The sequence below is a fragment of the Durio zibethinus genome, chromosome 1 (assembly GCF_047325235.1).
Source record: "Durio zibethinus cultivar Kanyao isolate XHJ-2024 chromosome 1, ASM4732523v1, whole genome shotgun sequence".
In the NCBI taxonomy this organism is placed as follows: Eukaryota; Viridiplantae; Streptophyta; class Magnoliopsida; order Malvales; family Malvaceae; genus Durio; species Durio zibethinus.
This window is the reverse complement of record NC_143162.1, coordinates 33586703-33608577: the sequence shown is the minus strand read 5'-3', so window position 1 is coordinate 33608577 and position 21875 is coordinate 33586703. Positions and strand designations below refer to the sequence as shown.

At 31.5% G+C, this 21875-nt stretch overlaps 4 protein-coding genes across 8 annotated transcripts; 3 read left to right on the top strand and 1 right to left on the bottom strand.

Moving 5' to 3' along the window:
• The first annotated feature begins 4471 nt into the window (after nt 1–4471).
• LOC111311299 (transcription factor bHLH96-like) lies at nt 4472–6411 on the top strand. Its single transcript, XM_022910676.2, has 3 exons — nt 4472–5285; nt 5574–5975; nt 6102–6411. Exons 1-3 carry the CDS (start codon nt 4764–4766, stop codon nt 6192–6194), a joined length of 1017 nt encoding a protein of 338 aa, XP_022766411.1. The 5' UTR covers nt 4472–4763; the 3' UTR covers nt 6195–6411.
• A 5476-nt stretch (nt 6412–11887) lies between these two features.
• Nucleotides 11888–13870, bottom strand: LOC111311298 (RING-H2 finger protein ATL54-like). Its single transcript, XM_022910675.2, has one exon. The coding sequence runs from the start codon at nt 13561–13563 to the stop codon at nt 12367–12369; it is 1197 nt and encodes a 398-aa protein (XP_022766410.1). The 5' UTR covers nt 13564–13870; the 3' UTR covers nt 11888–12366.
• A 1382-nt stretch (nt 13871–15252) lies between these two features.
• Nucleotides 15253–17098, top strand: LOC111311297 (uncharacterized). 3 transcript variants are annotated; one of them, XM_089765748.1, is made up of 5 exons: nt 15253–15667; nt 15779–15864; nt 16028–16227; nt 16652–16685; nt 16760–17098. In XM_089765748.1, the coding sequence occupies exons 1-4, from the start codon at nt 15402–15404 to the stop codon at nt 16676–16678; spliced, it is 579 nt and encodes a 192-aa protein (XP_089621874.1). In that variant the 5' UTR covers nt 15253–15401; the 3' UTR covers nt 16679–16685; nt 16760–17098. The 3 variants fall into 3 exon arrangements, with proteins under 3 accessions (XP_089621874.1, XP_022766408.2, XP_022766409.2); XM_022910673.2 differs by lacking the exon at nt 16652–16685 and having other exon boundaries at nt 15255–15667; XM_022910674.2 differs by lacking the exon at nt 16652–16685 and having other exon boundaries at nt 15256–15667; nt 15782–15864; nt 16760–17096.
• A 1544-nt stretch (nt 17099–18642) lies between these two features.
• On the top strand, nt 18643–20739 carry LOC111311296 (uncharacterized). Of its 3 annotated transcripts, XM_089765591.1 has the most exons (6): nt 18645–18972; nt 19045–19124; nt 19248–19328; nt 19403–19485; nt 19566–19768; nt 20520–20739. In XM_089765591.1, exons 1-6 carry the CDS (start codon nt 18937–18939, stop codon nt 20598–20600), a joined length of 564 nt encoding a protein of 187 aa, XP_089621717.1. In that variant the 5' UTR covers nt 18645–18936; the 3' UTR covers nt 20601–20739. The 3 variants fall into 3 exon arrangements, with proteins under 3 accessions (XP_089621748.1, XP_089621717.1, XP_022766406.2); XM_089765622.1 differs by having other exon boundaries at nt 18643–19124; nt 19226–19328; XM_022910671.2 differs by having other exon boundaries at nt 18652–19124.
• The last annotated feature ends 1136 nt before the right edge of the window (nt 20740–21875 follow it).

Genomic DNA, 21875 nt, shown 5'->3' with positions numbered 1-21875 from the left:
CGGAACATTAAATCAGACTTTAAATACGAAGTTTTAGTTTTTTCTCTAAAAATTTTAAGCTGTCTGTAATTATTAGAGATGCGCACTTTCCCTTGTTCCTGGGTGCATCAAGGTGCATATTTTCCAAAGGACAATAAGTCATCTTGAATCTTGACAAAAGTCACAGCAGGGACCTTCATTTTTCGGAGTTTGAACCGAGTCTGATGAAATGTATCTTCTTCTTCTTCTTCTTCGTCTTCTTCGTCTTCTGCCTATAGCTACAGTGGGCTAAAATTGTTCAATGCTTGAGCTGAGGCCTTTACAATATCAAACCCAAAAAGCCCAAAAAGAAAGGAACAAAAGTTGTTGAACAATAGGACTGACTGAGCCTCTGGGGCTAAGCCTAAGTACTCCCAACAACACGGACGAAAATAATTGGTGACAGCAGGTCTAATCCTTAGGCTGGTTGCCATAGGAGCAAAACTCAGCATGGGAGAATCTGGATTGCCAGTAGCAACAAAATCGACAAAAATCAGGTTCCCAGAATTTTAGGTCCGTGGTTCCTTGAACTTAAGAAAAAAACGCAGTACTATCCACCTCTCTAATAACAATATTTTAATTAAAATAAATTGAGATTCTGATCAAAGATTAACTTGTTAAATATTATAATTAATCCAGTTGGATTAATGTTGGAAGCTGGGTTCAGTATGTAATGCTCACATGCGTCATGTTTAGAATTTTTGGAAGCGAGCTTTGCGCTTGAAACACATGCATATGACGAAACACAAAAAAAAAAAAAAAAAGTTAATTAAAGAAGCTAAGTCTATTCTAATTTTGGTGTTTTCTTAGGTAATGAGTTGTAGTTATAATAAGGGGATCTTCGTACGGTTTGATTACTTTCGCTGATAAAAAAGGATTACTTAATTTTTAGAGTATGTTAAATTGGATTTATTTCATATCGGCGAAATTTTAACTTTTATGATTTTATAATAAAAAATTTTTATTTATTATTAATTAATTTTAAATTAAATACTTATCATAATATCATACTCTAAATTTTATTATATAATTCTCCCTTACATCTTTTTTAAATTTGTTATATAATAATTACACCACACTTGATGAGTGAATATTAAAATTATATTATTTTTTATTTATTAAATTTAAATTAGAATTTTTCATTAATTGTCAATTAATTTAGATTTAACGGCATTGGGGTCATTGTTGTGTTGGTACTACTTTTGTTCGTGGGAATTGGGTAACAAACTCTGTAGTTTGGATCTTGAAACACGTTAATCTTCATTTGTTTTTTCATTGTTTGTAGCGTAAGGCAAATGTAATCAGAAATAAATAATAATAATAATATTCTGGTTGATTTGATGGTGTACGATCAAATTTGCACCTCACATTTGTTCCTCACAGGGACTCTCAAGTCTCCAGTCAAACCAATGATCTTATAAAAACAAAAAATGCTCGGTAGATCCTATCAACAAAATCAACAAACAAATCAAAGACTAGCTAGTTGCAGCATAAAATATTATTGCAAACCCAATTAAAGTCCTCTCAATTATATGTTTATGCTACCGGAATATGACTACAAACCTATGCATTTATACATTTTATTAGCAGTTATTATATAAAGATATTACTGTATTTCAAGTTATCATATGTGAAGTTTCGTATATTCGTTATTTTGTTGAAAAGTTTTCTAAACTTAATTTAAGTAGTAAAGATGAGATAAGATCATTTCGATAAAAATTTTAAATACTAACTATAATATTTTTACTATATATAAAGTTATTTAATTTATTTAACTTTTTTAATATTTAAAATTATTAATAATTAAATTTAGATCATTGAAATTAATTATTTTAATTTCAGACTGTATTTTTTTTTCTTTTCAATACCCACAAATGCTCAACATATTATACGTAAATTATATATCATGTGTCAATTAACATAAAGTTTTTAGTACTTTTAACGTCAATGTAAAATTAAAAATAAAAAAAAAACTTTAATTCATGTTTATTTATCAAATAAATTTTTTTTTTTTAAATGTATAGCTCTTACTTATAAATTGGGTATATATTATTAACATAAAAATGTATAATAGTTTTCACGTATATTGTGCGAATATAACTTTATCATAATTATTAATTCTTATACTATTTTTTATAATTTGTTTTGTCTTTTTTTAAATAATCCAAAGTCAAGTTTTTTTTTGGCCCAAAAATCCAAAGAAAAGTTTATGTGTACCTATAAATTGAGTTGATGACTTAACGCATTCAACGCTCCTACCCTATTTTTAGGTAACAAATAAATTATTAATTTTACATAAACGCGTTTTCCTTCATCTATTCCAATCATAGTTGTTTCCTCGCATAAAAACAAAATTTAGCATATAGTATTAAATTTGAGGTGATATACTTTAAAAAAAAAAAAAAAAGATGAATGCACTATGAATTATGGTTTTGTCGTATTAATTATTTTAAACGAATTATTAAATCATATTACTATCAATTTCTACAACTTGAAAATTTGCACTAGAAACAGAGAAAATGACACCTAAAGTAAGAAGATTGACCGTGAAACGATGCCTTCTTTTTTAAATAATAATTTGTAATTCAATTATTAAGATTCTATTTTATCGGTATTTTATTTTTTTATTTTTTATTTATCTTTTGTTTTCTGTTTTTTTTTTTTCACTTTTTAATGATATATTAAAAACATACAAAAAAAAGTAAAAACAAAAACAAAGTTAGAGTCCTTGGTAACTTGGTTTTATTGAATTCAAAGGGAGATCTCGAAAGCTATAAAATCATTGCATAGTAAGGAAATAACAATTAGCCAATTTGTATTTTCTTAATTACCCTATTGGTCAAGGAATCTCATAAATAACAGTTTTTTGTGATACATTCAAAACAATGCCAGTTGGGTTTGTTTGTTTATTTAATATATTTTCTATCTTTTTAAGTACAAATTTCATGGGGAATATATACTTGAAAGAAGTGTAAAAAAAAAAAAAAAAAACTTAAATTCTGACATTAGAAGAATTGAATATTGTTATGGTGTTAACAATATTCCATGGAAGGAGAAGCCAAAGCATTGGGGGAGGAACCCCAAGAGAATTAATGTCTTATTGAAATTGATGGGGTTAGGTAATTAACTAGCTTCAAATTCAAATTGTAATTAAAAGTTCTAAAGATGACCCATAAAGCGAAGGAGATTTTTATTTTAATCAGGATTAGACTTTTATATGAAAAGTAATGTCTCGGTGAATATATCAAATCAATATAAAAAAATATGTTTTAAAATCGTCCTAACTAAAAATAAATTCAAGCAGACTTTAAAAATATCATGATTGTGTTACAAAGAAAATTAAAAAGTAATGATTAGATTTATGGAAAAATAAAATTATAAAGTAGTAGTACTATAAAAAAAAAAAGAAAGAGTAAAGAATTCTTGAAAATTAATCTGATTTTGAGTCAAAATCCTTTTTTTTTATATAACAATTATGTCATCTCTAAAATTAAAAAATAAATAAGTAATTTGGTTCAATTGATTAAGAGTTATTTTTCTTAATAAAGAGATTTTAGATTTAAATTTCATTAGTGATTATTTTTTGATATTATTTTAAAACATGATTTGTAATTATTTATCTTAAATTATGACATATGATATATTATATCTTAATTTAAGTGATTGGATAATTTATTTATTTTAAAATTTTTATAATAATATTAAAAAAGGATTTCTTGGGAAGGACAAAGAGGTGGGGGAGAGACACAGAGTCTTCGGAGTAGATGATTAGAAGAGTGGCTCTTTGTATGGTCACATGGATTCCTCAGGACATTTACCAGACACCTGAAAAAAACTAAGCTGTTTTTCCTTGTTGTTTCTCAGGCTTTTCTCTTCTTTTCTTTTTCTTTCTTTAACTTTCTTAATAGATCTTTGATCGAATCTCTGTTTCATTATCAGCTTTTCGTCATCTTTCTCAGTTCAACATCCCAGCATCCGACCACATTATTACCAAATGAAAACCATAGTCACGCATTCCTGTTTTGCTTGGATAATTTAGGAAAGTTAATTAAAGGAAATCAGAAATTAGTCCAAAGACAAAAAAAGCCTTTCTCTTATTATTGTTCTAATATTGTTAACAGCGATATGTCTGTCCCTTCAATTAAAATAAACGGTACCCTTTTCACGAAATTAGATACGCCCCTTAATTTGGAGTTTGGACCCATTATTTTCCCTTTAATTTTTCTATGTTGTTATGTTTTTTAGGACTATCCTGAAACAATATTGATCTCTCTCTCTCCCCAAATGCCATAGCGAATCTCTCTCTCTCTGGTCCAGCGACTGGTCTCCAACACGTGCAGCATGCTGTAGCTTTTGTCCCTTTTTTTTTTAGGATTAAACATCTTTAAAAGTCGATCAACTTTCATTCATGGGGGAGGAAGATAAAAGGGGGAGTTTGTTTGGTCTTTTGGATGTGTAGTGCTTGTGCTTATTCCATTTTCTCTTTTGCTTTGATTTGGGTTTCTTTGTAGGTAACAGTTATCTCTCAACTCTCAGCTTCATCAGTTCTTCCCTTTAAACTTCAAGAGACTCCCTTTTACTCTAGTAGGTCTATGCCCTATCAACCCCATCTCCCTTCGCTTTTATGTAATTTACCTCCACATCTGTCTTTCCCTTTAGAAAAGAGAGAATAAACAACACAAACGTGTGAGAAACAACAGGACAAAAGAAAAAAGAGTGTAATAAGGATCCGAATTCTGATAAGCATGGCATTAGAGGCAGTAGTTTACTCTCAAGTCCCATTTTCTTATGCTTGCAAGGACATCTACCCTGTGGGAGGAGCTGGAGGAGGAGGAACTTGGGGCTATGACTCTTTCTGCTTCCAAGAAGAAGATAAAGCTCTTATTGGAATTCTTGACAACAACATAGAACAAAAACAAGGGAGTCATCTCCATGCATATTGGGACTCCTCATCTACTTCGTTCATCCAACATGCAAAGGAATGGGACCTATATTCTTCACCTGAAGCTTGCACTGTTGATCAGTCTCTCCCTGCAGCTGGATTCCAATGTCCAACGGAACCTTCTGCAGCGGCCACGGCAACAACAACGACGACGACGACGAACAGTACTAGACGAAAACGTCGACGCACCAGGAGCAGCAAGAACAAAGAAGAGCTAGAGAACCAGAGAATAACTCATATTACTGTTGAACGCAATCGCCGGAAACAAATGAATGAGTACCTCGGGGTGCTCAGATCTTTGATGCCACCTTCTTATGTTCAAAGGGTACTCTTTTATTTGTGTTTAATAATTACGACTAATAAAGTAATAATTGACTTTTAGAACAAGTTTATTCACCTCGATAACTAAGTTTTCTACAACCCCAATTAATCAATTTTTTTTTTAGATTTTCAAATGGTTGAAGAATGGTAAAAGGCATTGGCCTGAAAAAGTTTAGGGATTCCTTACTTTCATGAAAACCATTTTAGACTAATACCTAGGTCAGCTATCTACATAACTTTTACAACGCATTAAATTTTTTTATCTGACAACTAAATGAATTAACCTTTTCAGGGTGATCAAGCATCGATAATTGGTGGAGCGATTAATTTTGTTAAGGAATTAGAGCAGCTCTTGCAGTCCACGGAGGCTCATAAGAGGACTAGTCAACAGCCAGAACATAATAGCAACCCTTCACCGTTTGCTGAGTTTTTCACCTTTCCACAGTTCTCAACTCGTGCAACTCAGTGCAATAATTCGCACTCCATGGCAGCTGAGCCCATGGCCGCCGCCGAAAGCGTGGCGGACATAGAAGTGACCATGGTGGAGACCCATGCCAACCTCAAGATACTCTCAAAGAAACGACCCAGACAGCTCTTGAAACTGGTCGCTGGATTGCAAAGCCTAAGGCTCACCATTCTCCACCTCAATGTCACAACCGTAGAAGAAATGGCTTTGTATTCAATTAGCGTCAAGGTTGGAATAAAATAAGCCAATTATTTATCAATTCTTTCTCTAATTTCAATACCCTTTTTTTATCATTCCATCGAAACTATCATTTTACATTACGGTTGTTTTTTGGATATATGTTAATTTTGACAGGTTGAGGAAGGATGCCATCTGAACACTGTGGATGAAATTGCTGCTGCTGCTAACCAAATGCTGCGCAGAATCCAAGAAGAAGCTGCCTTTTAGTTAACACATATGTGAAGCCCTGATTATGTTTTTTGTTCTGCTGTAATTGGGGTTAATTATCTGGCTCCAAAAATGGATGGATCAAAGGGGATTCCATTGTTCTTTGCTCTCTAATTTCTTGCAAGTTGAACTTGTCTTTTTCCCTCGTATTTTTGAGATATACAATGTAGTGCGTACAATGTTTTTCCTAATGTTGGGCATATTTTCCTTTCCTGCTAATAGAGGCATGCACCAATCAAATTCTATTTCTTATTTTTAGTACAGAAAAAAAATTGCCATAAAACTGTGCTCTCCACAGGTAGGCACGTACAGTACATAAGAATACTAGACAGGATCCTGTTACAATTGCTTCTTTCTTAAATTTTTATGATCAAATAATTGACAATTAAGACAGCGATGCCCGGATCTTCCGGCTGGCTTCTTTTGACAATATAACTTATTAACAGTTTAAAGTACAATACAAATTGCTACACGCCTTAAAATTGTGAGAGAACTGAGAAATAGCCTCCTTCTATGTCTGGTATACGTAAAAGTTTTTTCTTTTTTCTTTTACTGCTATGTAGGTTGAGATCTTTTCTAATTAATAAATAGCAGTTACATACACTAAAATAGTTGGTTTAATAGATTAAAGTAATCTTCATCGATGAAAATGTTTTGAGTTTGAATCTTATTGGTAATTGCTTATTAGGGTTATTTCGTGCATTGTTAGAATTATTTCAAATACACGATCTGCAGTTATTTGTTTTAAACTGTTAGATATGATATATTTTGTCATGATTTAAGAGATTGAGCAACTTATTTTTTTTTTTAAAAAAAAATAGTAGTTACATAAGAAGAAGAAAGATTTGAACTTTGAATACTTTTTTAGAAGGTAAGGCCTTCATTAACTTATAGTATTGGCTTTGTGATTGTATGCTAATTATATTTGTGTATATATATATATATTTGATATTGAAATTCATACAGTAATTTTTTTCTTTACAAAATTGGTCGTTAATTTAAAATAAAAAAATTATAAGTATTAAGATTTGAAATCAGATTTGTTAAATATTATTTTTTTTAAATGTGATTGTATAAATTAACTAAACTCAATCTTACCATACGGTAATTTTTGCATTAATTTAGAGGCAGACAGACAGAGGATCCTTCAATATATTCCCGGATGATCACTGTTAGCATTGCCCTGCTCCTTCCAGGAAAGAACAGAAAGAATAAATGTTTCCTTTTTCCAACAATATCTTGCTGTTTCCTTGACAACCCCATTGCAATTCCATTTTTTTATGATACCTCCGGGCCAGTTCAATACTCACTCACTTTCTGAATTTAAACTAGCTTTACAAACTTTTAATTATTTGTGGGTGCCACACGTTCCTTATCAAACAGTGAACTCCAGATTTGATGGTGTAACTTTTTTTAATCTTTTAGAGTTTTTGATGATTATCTTCCGCCATTATATTCTATCATTGATTATAAAATTCTTGATTCTTATGCCCTTTTCTCTCCCTTTGTGGCAACATATTGTTAAAAAAAACTATGAATTGTTTGGTGGAATTGAAAATCAGCAAAAGGGATTGGTATTGCTGCCCATAGAATGTTGCAATTGGTTTTTCTTTTTCTTTTCTTGAAATATATATTTTATATACACTGAATTCCTCTGTTTTTCCGATATAACACGCAATAAATTATTTTAATCATTGTAAATTATGATCTGGAAACCATACCTAAAGTAACATATACAATTGACAGAACGTGGAACTTGGTTTCTAAAACTTGCATGATGAAAACAAATTGATACTACTATTTATCTTAAATTAAAACATCACAGGCCTACTATAAAGATCCATTAGATTTTTGTTGTCTCTTTAGGGGAAAAGCAAAGCCAGAAAAGTCAGGTAGGGCAGGAGAGAGAAGGGGCCTAAATGTAGCTAGCCATGAGCAACTTTAGAAAGAGCCAAGTTTATAACTATCATTTGATTGATGATATATTTTCAGATTTGAAATATGTTTTGGCCCACATTTTTTTGTACATCTTTAAACTTTTGTACACTAACAAATCAGATTCTTATAATTCAAAATTTAATTCAATTATTCATGCAAATATTTTAAAAAATGATATTTAAATTTCAAATTTGAGCTGCTTTAAATCTTATTTTTCATCTCCAAATTATGATTCTTTTGTAAAAAAAAAATTATAAATATAAATGGTAAATAATGAGTATACATTAGATAAGTTATTATTGATTAAAAAATAATGAAAAAGACAGGCCATGTCCTGCGAAGTGCGTTGTTTTATCATGTATTTGAGATTGATACTACCATGTATTATATAATGAAGGTCCAATTGCTTTAACTGTAGAAAGAAGTAGACAAAGGCAGGCAGATTCAAGGAAAAGGGGTGTGTCAAGCTTGGAATGACAGGAGATTCTTTTACCTGTTAAAAATGGAGAGTTTCACGTAGTATCGACGAAGTTTCTTCAAAGAAATGATTGCAAATAGAAATCATTGTGATTTTGAAGACAATAATAACCGCATGAATGGGCGGATGGGCATCGTTTCTTTTCTACCCATATAATAATTAAGAATATGTACTAAAATGCCAGCAGTTGTGATGATACACCAACTTATATATTTGATCTAAAGGTGACAATTATAGTGAATTCATCCGTATAATTTATCTAAATTTCATAATTTAAAACATAATACAATTATATGAGATAAAAATTATATGAATAAAGAATATGAAAATAATATAATTTAAAATTTTTTAAAAAATCTTAAATATATTTGATAAAATAAAAAAAATTATATTTTATATTTTTATATCACTAAAAATTATAATATAATTTTTATATAAAATACGATACAAATATAATATTTTATACGATATAAATAACACAAATTATCTACCCTCAATCAAACCTACCCATGACTTACTTTTGCTTTACATGAAAATAAACAAAGGAACTTTGTTTTTATTAGAATTTCTTAGTGTTTTTTTGGAATTTTACTTATAACTTTTAAAACCAAAATACAATGAACTAAGTTTTATAAATACATTAAATTGGATGAGATTCAAATCACTCTACAAAACAACAGTGATCTCACCATTTCAATAATCTAAAATTATTACCATGTAAAAATTTCAAATAACTATCAATCATCATCTATAGCTTAAAATGCGTTGACACTAACATCACGATTTACTTTTTGCAATCCAATTAAAAATAAGGGGCACTTGACTGCACCGGTGTGCCAAAGGACACCATAATTAATGTCTAACAATTGAGTTGGCCTCGTGAACATAAGAATGCACTTGCATTAAAAAATTAAATCATCAGTGTCTCCGTGCATATTGGAGGATATTAAGTTCAATCACTCCTTTTTGAGTAATACAAACAAGATCTGACGAGATCTTTCGATCATGGAAGATTTAATTTAGTTTTAAAATAGCTGTGGAACATACAATCTACTACAATTGTATAGTTGTTAAAAGTACATATTTACAATTTAGTCAACAAACTTGAATGCAGGTACAATGTTGAAGTCAGAAGGCAAGAAGAACTGCATGAATCGTGAGTCGATTTGTTTATGGAGTTTCAGTAACGCCTCCCCCCTACAAAAGGGGAGGACGAATAGATAATTCTGTGCTACCAACTATCATAAATATGGAGATAATTGAGGCTCTATGCCACCAACTATCATAAATATGGAGATAATACGGTTTGACAATGGTTTTCTCTCTCCATTGGCACTCGTTTTATTAATGGCATTTCCGTCGGAATGCGTCAAGTTGGCTAATTTTAATGTGTTTGTCCCGACTTAACAGAGATCAGGTAAGCACTAGAAAATGGGAGATTTGAAGTTGACGAAAATCCCCTGTGAATTTGAAGAGAAATCATGTGAAGATAAAAGATGCCCAAAGTAATAGGAGTTTTGGACTACTCTAGGTATATATATATTTGTATGTATATATATTATTAATTACTTGTTCAAAAGAAGTTATAATAATTATTAAAAAATTATTAATTTAAATCATATAAACAAACTAATCAATGAATTAGCATATAAATGATCAAAGTTAACGCAAAATTAAATCACATTCACATATGATAAAATTTGAATATGAAATCTCAAAATTTAAAGAGTTCTTCCACCAGACCGTTGGCAATACTCTTGCTGATTAAGCAGCAAGATTTAAGTTATAGAAGCAATCAGTTTTCTTTAACAGCACCATCTGGCTTAAAAAACAAATAGTAGGATCGGACGGGTGGTTTGTTTAGAGGAAGGTCAAACTTCGATTACATGCATTGGGCCTTTAAAAAATTCTACCAATTGCCAGACTTAAGCCTGGCTGTTCTTTTTGGGCCCAGGGATGTAAGTTGGTGGCGCCGAGCCTCAAATAGATAATTCTAGGCCTTAATTACAGTCAAATAGAGTTTTTCTCCGATATCCGCTTGGTAGTTTGGCTGGGCTCAGTTTGTGCCACTCTTCTGGCTTTAAAGACTAGGCTTAGGGCAAGGCTGCAAGCACAAGAGCACAATACCGAAAAGGCTTTCGATCGATGACTGATGTCAGTATCAGTTCATAATTGGAGAAGCAACCATTCAGATTTGTTGAGAAATGAAATCGTATTCACAAGAACCCTGCAATGTTAGACATACACACAAATAGAGAAGATATGAGCTTAGATCATCATCTTTAGAGTAAAGAGATGTGGATCAACTAGATTGCAATTAGGCCATGATGGGGAAGCTCAAAAGGGAAGAAAAACCCAATTCACCAGAATTAGGTAAGTTTTGACTGCACAGGAAGTTGACTGTTTCGGCAGCCTATATTGGTAACCAAGAAAGTGGCTGTAACCAGGTTTCAAGCAACCTGTAAATTATGATTTCTTCTTGTTGTTAACTTGAAAAAAAGAGTAAAAAGACTGCTTGATTTTCCTCCATTACTCCATATGTTTCTAAACAGTATTACTATCAAAATATAAAACTTTAACAAATGGTTAGGTTAATAGAGCTTTCAAGAATATAAACAGGCTTGATTTAGATAGCATAACAACCATGACATAGTTTAAATTCTCCCTAGGCTTAAGCTATTTCCAGTTTCTCCGAAGAATTCAACAGGTTTTGCTTTTAGAAGCGCACATAATTACATTTACATACCTAACTATAGCGAAAAGATGTTACAACAAGAACTGATTTAAACTTCTGACACATTTTAGTAATTAGAATATTCATTGAATGTAATAATTAGATTTTTAATTGTTCGTTGCATGTTTATTTTTCTTAAGATAATAATTGCCTATAATAATAAAAGTTTACCATAATCGTCAAATGACAGTTCACTCTTCAAAAGATATTTGGAGGAAGGTATTGGAGAAACTTCTTACATTCAGAGCTTCTGGGGATGGCGGGTTGAGTTTCAATAGATTATTCAGAAATCTAAATGCAGAGACCTCGTAGCTGTATTATTAACAGCCATCCGGCTAGTATATCTCTATCACATTCGGTGAGCAAAGAACCTAAAGAAGCGTGGTGGTGCTGTTCTTACCGCTAATAGAATCCTACAGGCTATTTCTGTTGATATACAATTTAAATTGTAACGTTGTTAGCAGCTTTGTTAATAGCTTAATATGTAATAAATGGAATATTAGGTTAGAAGCTCTCACTAACCTCAATGGTTCCAAAAACATGTTCTTTTGTAGCAGATGTTTATCCTGCTTCCTTAGATAATGAATAAATTTCAATTATCAAAAAAGACAGTTCACCTAGTGAAAAGCAAAAATCAAAGCTGAAATCAGTTGGTTTCTGCAGAAAATTTTCTTCTCTCGATCACTTTCTCTTTACTGAATAACAACATAATGAGTTCTTGCACACAGGTATCACTTAGTATATTTAAGTTGAGCTTGAAGCTTCAATCAAGTTCTTGTTCAGGACTTGAAACCTAGGCAATTAGGCAAATACATGAAATTTATTCTTCTGAACAGAACTTCGTCTTTAAAATTCCTCTAATACGTCGTAGCTAAGCATCGTTAAGGGTTGAGATTTCATGCTTTGGTGCGAGAAGCAGAAAAAAGCAACCCCCAACTTATGGTGCGTACTGCATATGCTCTCTCTGTTTAGCAAATATCGCCCTCTTAAAGCCAAAACTATATCTAAAAGAGTAAAAAACTTTACAGGGGAAGAATTGAATTCATGCTGCAGCACCGTTTGGATGACAAAAACCTTCCACCACAGGAGAATGATCTTTTCATGGGAACAGGACTCAAATGAAGATGCTGAGCGCTGGAAGAATTACCCATTAGCCTAAACTCGCTTGAGTTCGCCTCACCTTGCTTTGTAATGATGCTTGAATATGGGTTCTCAACATCTTCATGTTGATTAAAAGAAGTTCCTTCTGATTTAACGAGACATAAATTTGCCAAACCGGGAAACAAACTTGCAGCTGAAGAAGAGTCCATGGAAACGCACCTCTTGATTATTTGTATCTCTTTAGCCACAACCTGGCCACTGTCAATGCAATCACTGACTACCAAAGCGGCATTTTCATCAGAATAGACACCTTCCTTTAAAATTCTTTGGTCATTAGTCTCTGGTAATTCACTTGCAGCATCTGCTCTGGTCCTGTTTTCACAAGGCTCACCGTTTCTCCCCTGATTTTGACTAGTAAATTCAGCTCCAATCTCAGAATTTTCTATGCTGTTATCGACAGCTAGATCCATATTTTCAGAATTTTGATCCGTAGAAGTTGGAGTGGCACAAACAGCATCAAAGACAATATGCGCTCGACACAAGGGACAATTAGTGTGAGACCTTAGCCAAGTATCAATACAGGAAATATGAAAAGCATGGTTGCATTTAGGCAATAACCTGACTCTCTCCTCTTCTTGAAACTCATTCAAGCATACTGAACATTCTGTCCCTTCAATCAATCCCTCACCCTTCTTGTACTTACAAACCGTAATCGAATTTATGATTGATTGCTGCAAACCCACAGTGGTGATGAACCAAATAGGATGATCAACTCGGTTCTCATCAAGGAACTCTTCATCCGAAGCATCAGTTTGAGTTTGTGGTTGCCTGTTATTTCTTGAACAGCAGCAACCAAAACATGACTTGACTATAATGACATAGTAGCCAACAAGAAGGAAGAAACTGGCTAGAACAGAAACTAAGATGATCACATAAGGTGAGATGTAATGGTTTTGGTCAGAGAGGGGAGGAGGTGGAGGAGGCGGCGGCGGTGGAGATAGGTAATAAAAGTCAGGGAAAGGGTAGCAGTTGTAAGGGCAGGCAGGGTCACAGAAGTTAGGGCAGTCTATAGTTTGGTTTGTTTCTGTAAAAGCCGGGAAAAGCTTTCTGTTTTTCATTGCCACGAAGAGAGAATTCAAGAAAAGATGAAACAAAGAAAGACTTAATGAGCTGTGAACTTAAACTTTTGTTTAAATTGGAAGAGAAGAAATGAAGAAAATTAAGAAACATGTCTCTTTCAGGGTTTAGTAAAGAATAAAGAGTGAAGTGTGTGCAGTATGTGTTTGGTTGTGTTTACCAATTGGTATTAGGACAGGAATTTCAGAACTCAGTTAGTCTTTGAACAATTAGTCTTTGCAAGTTTTTGGTAGCTAGTCCTAATCATGACGATCATATTGTATCTTAGGTTTGGATTTAACAGTATCTCTGATCAGTTTGCCTTGGGGTCAGGGCTAGGGAATTTTATGTACTTGTCAAACGAAATGGACCTCATATCTGCTACAAATATATTCTCAAATCTTATTTACCGTCTTTAATTATTCTTATTGACCTCAAACCCGGCCTTCTGTGATGAAACAGGGTGCTTTCTCCTTGGGTTCTTGGATGGAAAAAATCAAATATGAGAACTGTAAATGATATCAAGCTGTGAATCAGCTGCAAAAGAGTTTACCATCTGGTTGGGATTTCGGCCTTGAAATCTAATTCAAATAATCTTTTGATACAGGTAACCTTTAATCCTGGACTACTAAAATCCCAAACAATTTGAGAATCTAGTTCAATGATGTGATAATAACCATCAACCAGGACCTTCTTCTGGAAACTCAGGTCCCGTTGCATATAAAGCCGGCTAGTGTCTTTCATGGTTTTTGTCCCTATGAATGTATGAGAGGCTGACCAAATGACAAACTTGCAGCGAATGAAAAACAGTTTGGTTTTTCTTCATCCCCAGTTCGACTTGGCCCAAAAAGAGGAAAAATTGACAGCCCAAAAAAAGAAAACAGATCTATTGAAATTGTTTGGGCTTGGAGTATAGGAAAGGTCGTTAACAAAGACAATAGTGCTAAACCCATGATTTGATGCCCAATGACTAACGCATATTTTGGTTAGACGAGCGGCCTGCCTTTTAAGAACAAACGTCATTGAAAGATTTTTTAATCAGATAAACCATTGATTAAATAAAAGCCAAAAATTTGAGTGTCAAATCACAAAGTTTTAAAGGATAATTAGGTCACTATACAATTCTTTATATTAGTTTTAAGACTCTTATTATATTGTAATCATATAGCAATTAGATTGTCTCGATTGTTTAGGATAAACCCATTTCAGCCTCTTTATTTCTTTGGTTACAAGATTCACAGCTTAGCTCAACCAGTCAAAGAAAAACAGCGCTGGTCATATATTAAATGGATTATGGAAATAAAGAAGGAGAAACTATCATATGCACTCAACTTGAAGTAATAATCATTTCAAAAAAAAAATTTATTGATGAATAAGTATATAAAAATTTAAAATTTAATTTAGTTGATTTATATAATTATTTTAAAAAAATATTATTCAATGATATTTAAATCTTAACATCTCTTAACTCATTTTTCAATTTTTAAGTTACAATTTTGTTTTTTTGAAAAAAGAATATGCACCTCAAATTAATTATGATGCAATAACTAAGAAATTTGAAGATTATAATAAAATTGAACATACATATGGAAAACTAGGATCAGGATTCATTGACTTAGGATAGATTATAATATTTGTCCTTCTTCCTAATCCACGTCAACAGCCATTGCCTATAAAACATTTGGTTCGACCATTTCTAATCACCTGTCATTCCACACGCAATAATTTCTTCAAGAAAAGCCTGCAATTCATCAAAACTCTTTCAAAGCTTTTTCTTCATTGTGAATTTTCTCGTGTTTCTGTTATTGCATAAACGTAAAGATCGTTTCACAGACAAGTTATGTCGAGTGCTGCAGGATCCATCCTTCCATTCAAAGTTCGAGTGGAGTCCTGCAAATTTCAGCCATCCATTCTTTGTTTAAATAATTTCCTGGAGATATCAAAACACAATGGAAAATATCAGGTTCTAAGAAATCACAAGTTGCAGTCTCTGGGCTCCGATCTTAGAGTACAAAATACTGACAGATACAGGAACATGGTCGTCTGCAGCAGTGTTGGATCAGGACCTCCAATCCCTTCTAATCCTACTCCTGGGCCTGGTTCCTGGTTAGTCTTATGACCTGCTTTTCCCTACTATTAAAAAAAGAAAGAAATCTTCTATTTCATCACTCTTATCTCTAGTGTTACAATGAGGTTTGTCACATTCATTTCTTTCAGCAGGAAATCTTGGATTCTGGGAATACTATTGAGTATAATCCTACCCTTTTGGAGGGGCAAATGGAGGCCATTATTAAAACTGAAAGGTGGAGACTAACTAAAAGTTAATCACATTTCATGTCATATCCCCATGATAAATCTGCTATATCATCAACATTTTTAGTTTGTGGAATCATATTTGTCAATCAACGTAATTTATTGTTTTATTAGTCCTCAAGCCTGACTTTAAGATATGTCATATCTGTATAGAGGAAGTTGAAACTGTAATAGACACGGCTGAAGCTGTAACGGATATTGTAGAAAAGGTGGCGGAGCAAGTTGAGAAAGTCGCAGATAAGGTTGGTGATCATCTACCGGAAGGCAGACTTAAAGATGCCCTTGAATTTGTTGAAGAGATGGCTGAAGACACCGCTGATGGTGCACGCGTTGCTGGAGAATTCATTGACAAGGTTTTTTTTTTTATTGTTTCTTGCTATACTATTACCTAATCCCTTGTTGACTTGTTGTTTAAGCATATTTAATTAATTATTAACAATAGGATTAGATAGTTGATATTTTATTACTATATGAATCCTATTTAGCTTTAGCACATGATTAATAGTGCTGCTTTTCAAACAAATTAAAAAACTTGAAGAAGCAACTATAGAACCTAAGAATTTAACCTAGACGGTTCATCCAGCCATTTAGAGTGCAGATTAATTACTTGCAAAGCAAGAGTTCAAGTCCGTTGAATCCTCTTTCCATAAAAAAAAAAGGTAACTGACTTGGTCTTCATTTAATAGTCTAATTGGAATAACTATTTTATGTCAATTTGACAATATTACATGTAGAATGAAGTACTCACCGGCACATGTTTGTTGTCTACTTTTGCAGACATCTAGATGGACAAAACTGCATTAATTTCCTGGTAATTTCCAATTGATGATTATATTTTATTAGCTTAGGCTACTAATTCAACTATATATGTATATATCTATGCAGGTAGAAGATATGGTAGACGAAGTGGAAGAAAAGGTGGAATCTTTGATCAAACCAAACAGTACTGATGAAAAAGCCAAAGAGGCAAAGGAAGAAGCCGAGGATCATGCTTAGGCAAACATGCAGCTTTCTTCATTTGCAATAATTAGGATGAATAGAGTTACAATGAATCCTTTTAATTGCTTCTCTCTTATTTAATTACATTTTTTATTAACCTTAATTTATCCCAATCATTAATTTTACCCTAAACATTCTGTAGTACTACTTGAGCACAAAAACCCAATCAGATTCTCTGTAAGATCGGTTCTATCACTTTTGAATAAAAGAATATGTGAAAAAAAGTTAAACTCTTTTTAACAAGATTTGATATGATTGCTCAAATAATTAAATGAAGATCAAAATGAAACCATTTAAAAGGTTTGAGGACTCCAATAAAACAATGTAGTGAAAAATGAATTATTCATGTGTTATGTGTAGTGATTTTCATGCCAGCGGATTGGGGGAGAGTGACCTCATCCATTAATTCCAGCTGACTGCCACAGCCCACAGATTATACATGCACTTTCCATTTTCCATATTAATTTGCCATCTATAGTTGGTACTCTTATCGACCAGAAATTAGAATTCTGGGTTGACAGCAATTATGTCAACAACAAAGTCACATGTATATAATCATTACGTTCCAGATTGATATAGACATAGAGACAGAATATTTTACTCTATATTGGCATTGGATGCGAGAGCTTGATTTCCTACATTTTTTTTTTCTTTTTATTCCACCTTTTATAATAGCTATTGGTTAAATGATCAGTTAAATTATTTATATTTAATGCTTTATTTTCACTAAATTTAAATGAATACATTAATTACATGTTTTTCTTCAAATATTAACTTAATTAATATTGAATATTTTTAATTTTTAAACTACAATTAAAGTTTAAATTAAAAACTTTCAATTTTACACTCAATTCCAATACACAGATTTTCCTACTTACTACCATTTCCATGAAAAAAAAAACGAAAATGTGGGCTGCAATCCTATTTCCAGGTTCGGATTCAAAAGAATAACACATGTTTCACATTTTTAAAGGATGTTCATATATATCCTTTCTTTTTGTCCTTTATGTTCATAGTCTGATTTCAAATTATATAATTCAACGTAGCCTAAATCAACAAATGGCACATGGCACATGCTAATAGATGGGAGGCAGGCTATGCATAATTCTTGGTTTCAAGACTTTTTGTTATCTTTGGTTTAGTTTGGTTGGTGAAACATACAACAAAATTCAATTCATTAAAAATGCTATATTAATAGAACCAAGCATATATATATATATATATATATAATTCTTTGTTAATATATAATGTATTTATTGCATATTTCTTAGTCTAATTAACCAAACAATCATTTGTTAATACATACAGGAACTAATTAACTAACGGTCATACATATTAAAGTTAATTTTACAAGTAAAAAAATTCGGAGTTATACATGAACATCCTTTAAAATAAATTCTGAACCTTAATTTGTTTTATTATCGCTAAAAATATATTAATATATGTTTAATAAAATTTTTCCTTTGGAAAATTAAGTTTTATATTGAACCCATTTCTTTAATCATAAGATAGTGGAGTTAAATTAGTCCAAAAATTATGAAATGTGAGTTTTTTTATCACTAAAAAATACTAATATATGTTTAATAAAGTTTTTGAAGCTGCGTATGCTCAATTAATTGTAAGGATACATTAGGATTCATCAACTTTATGAATTAATTTAATGTTATTTATATTATTTTTGTGCATATCTAAAATATACAATCCATTATACAAATCAATTAAACGAAATCTGGTATTTCATTATACATATTTCAATTACAAGCACGAATCTCACCGGTTGAATCGCTATGAAATAAGATGGTTACTCTAATTTGCCCTTCTCTGCAATCTCGAAAGCAACTGCTCGCTATTAAATATTTGGTCCAATCAATTCTGGGCACTCATTAATTCATGGTCCCAACCACACCCCATATATTTTTTTTTCTCTTAAAGGAAATTAAGGAGCCTATAATTTATCATCCTATCACAGTGCTCCTTCTTGATTCAAAGTTTCAGCTAGCTGGTAGTTGGTTGCATTCACGTAAATTAGGCGATTCAAGGTTTCAGAATTAATATCATTCAGTATGTTGTCGGCCGGATCAACAGTTTTTCCTTGCAAAGTTAAGTGCCTTCATCAGGAGTCCTTGTTCAGATTTCAGCCTGCTGCCATCTCAAAGCAAAAGCATGAACAGCTTTTTCAGAGAAATCAAACCTTGCCATTATCAGTCAGCACTGGCGGCCTTGGATTGCAGACTAATGGAAACAGGAAGATGTAATAATCTCGTTTCTATTTCCCAAGATTGTTCAATTTGTTGTTCTTTTCCCACTTTTGAATCTCCATACGCCAGCTATTTTTGCTTGTTTCCCTAATAGATAATATTGAGGGGATGCGCAGGAACAATATGGCCGTCTGCTGCAGTTTAGAATCGGGGGAACCACCATTTCCTTTTAATCTTATTCCTGGTTCCAGCAACTGGTAATTAGTCAAATATAGAAATCTATTGGGTCAGTAATACTTCCCATGTTTGCTTAAAATTATACCATCTTCAGGCAACTGTGGGCTCTGGGAACGGTAATATCAATATTCCTACCCTTCACGACCAGCAAATGGGGGCCATTACTAAAACTGAAAAGTGAGGATCTTCTTCTTCTTCAAGTAATAATTTGTCATTTGATTAACATATCTTTATGGGGTCCATATCTGTAAAAGCAGATGATGCCGACAACATACTAGAGGCAGCTGAACATATTTCGGATGTTGTAGAAGAAGTAGCAGAGAAAGTGGAAAAGATAGCAGATGAGGTTGGTGATCAGCTGCCGGATGGTGGAAAACTTAAAGCTAGTCTTGAATTGGTTGAAGATTTAGCCGAAGAAACAGCAAAGGACGCCCATCTTGCAGGAGATCTCATTGACAAGGTTTGTTTTTCACCTATGCAAATCTTAATTTCTTAGCACATATACCTGTAGGTTGCAGTGGAGATCCTTCCATATTATTTTCCGCAAAAATTCTAAGTCAAAGTTGGATTTCTCATATTTTAAGCAAAAAAAATTAAAAAAGTAGCATAGTAACATGAACATGATAAGAATCAAGTCCAAGTAGATCAGATGATCCTTAATCCCTATTAACAAATTCAACTTGCAACTATTAGACTCATATATAGTACCATCATGATTTAAATTATATAATTTATAAATAATTATTTTTATTTCATTATTAGAACCATCATACTAACAACATAAAATTATATTGATATTAAAATATATTAAGATATAAAGAATATATATATATATATAAATATTTTATAAAAAATTATCCTGCAACAAGGCATGATCAACTCTTCTCATAATTGTTTAAAGTAATATTATATATAAAAGGTTAACTTTCCTTTTTTCCCTGAACCCCATCCCAAATTCCTAATATGACTACCAAAAAGTTTTATTAGTAAAATTAATTATTGATACCTTTATGATTGAGTTGGTAGCCTAACTTTTATTTATTTATTTTTTATATATGTACATATGCCTCAGTAATAAATAAATAAATAAATAAATCTAGCTTATCTCCCTTGGTCAAATTGAATTAGTTGGCTCGTTTGACATAAGTGTATTTATTTATTTTTTAATCTGTACATTGATATTTTAACCATTATTTTCCACTAAAATGCAGGTGCAAGAAATTGAAGACAAGATGGAATCGTTCATGGAATCAGTCGACGCTAAAGGCAATGAGAAACACAAGGAAGCCTAGCTACCTAGGATATCTCTTTACAACATTATTATTAGAAGTTAATATGCATGTTTGTAGTTTTATAATTTTTTTTTAGAAATTATGAAAGATATTAAGAGTGAACTTTTTTAATTTTATAAATAAAATTAAGATGATAACATATATTTTTTATGATAATTTTAAAAATAAAATATATATTATTTTATTAATTTGGTTTATAAAATTAAAATTTTTTATTAATAATATATCAAATAATTTATCTAATTTTAATAAATAATGTCGTCATCATTAGATTTTTTATACATTGGATTATCCGTCATGCTCGATCTAGAATGAACCTTAAATAAAAATTTTTGAGTTTGGCTCACTCCATAAATATATTTTATTATTAAATAATTAATTATTTTAATTTTAATTTAAAAACTTAAATATTAATACAAAATCATTTTTAATATTTAATAACATATTTAAATTAAATGAGCCTAAATAAACTTTAATAAATGGGCTGGGACAGACCTTAAACAAGCATTTAAAATGTGAATCAGGTTGGTCTAACATGATCCATATACACTGTATAGCCCTCATGTAGAATTTCTTGCCTCTTCATTCGCCTTTTTTCCTCATTTTAAATTGTTATAAACTTTAAATGTACTCCTTTCGTGGGTCCAAAATGTTAAGAAATGTTTGTATGATTTGAGTTCTCACTTTAAGCAGTTGAATATGATTCTCTTTAATATAAATACTATAAATAACTAAAATTATGATTGAACAAAAAATAATAAAATCACGCTAGTAATAAAACGATTTATGAAAAAATTAAAGAAATTCGATGACAATAATATTAAAACTAATTATAAAACCCCTAATTAAAATGGTATATTTAGTCAAGTGACACGAATTCAATTGAAAAGTTGAAAATAAAAAAACTCATCAATACTACATAAAAAAATCCTTAACTCTTGACACCAAAACTAATGAATTGAAAAAAAAAAAAATAATAATTTTAAAAAATTTAAACCTAGACATACATATGTTTCTTCGATTAAAATAAATTACCTACTTAAAAAGTTACCCTCCTTTGTTACACAATATTTTTTATTTTTTTTAAATACAGTTTTTTTTAAACATTATTTCATTTCGTTCACATGATATGCGTGTCAAATTTTAATGATTTAATAATAAAAACATATCAAATTATACCAATTCAATTTAAAAAATTACTAAGGAAACTCATTGTTTAATTATGAAACATAGATTAAAAAAATATTTTAATCTTTTGGGATTTAAATCCAATTC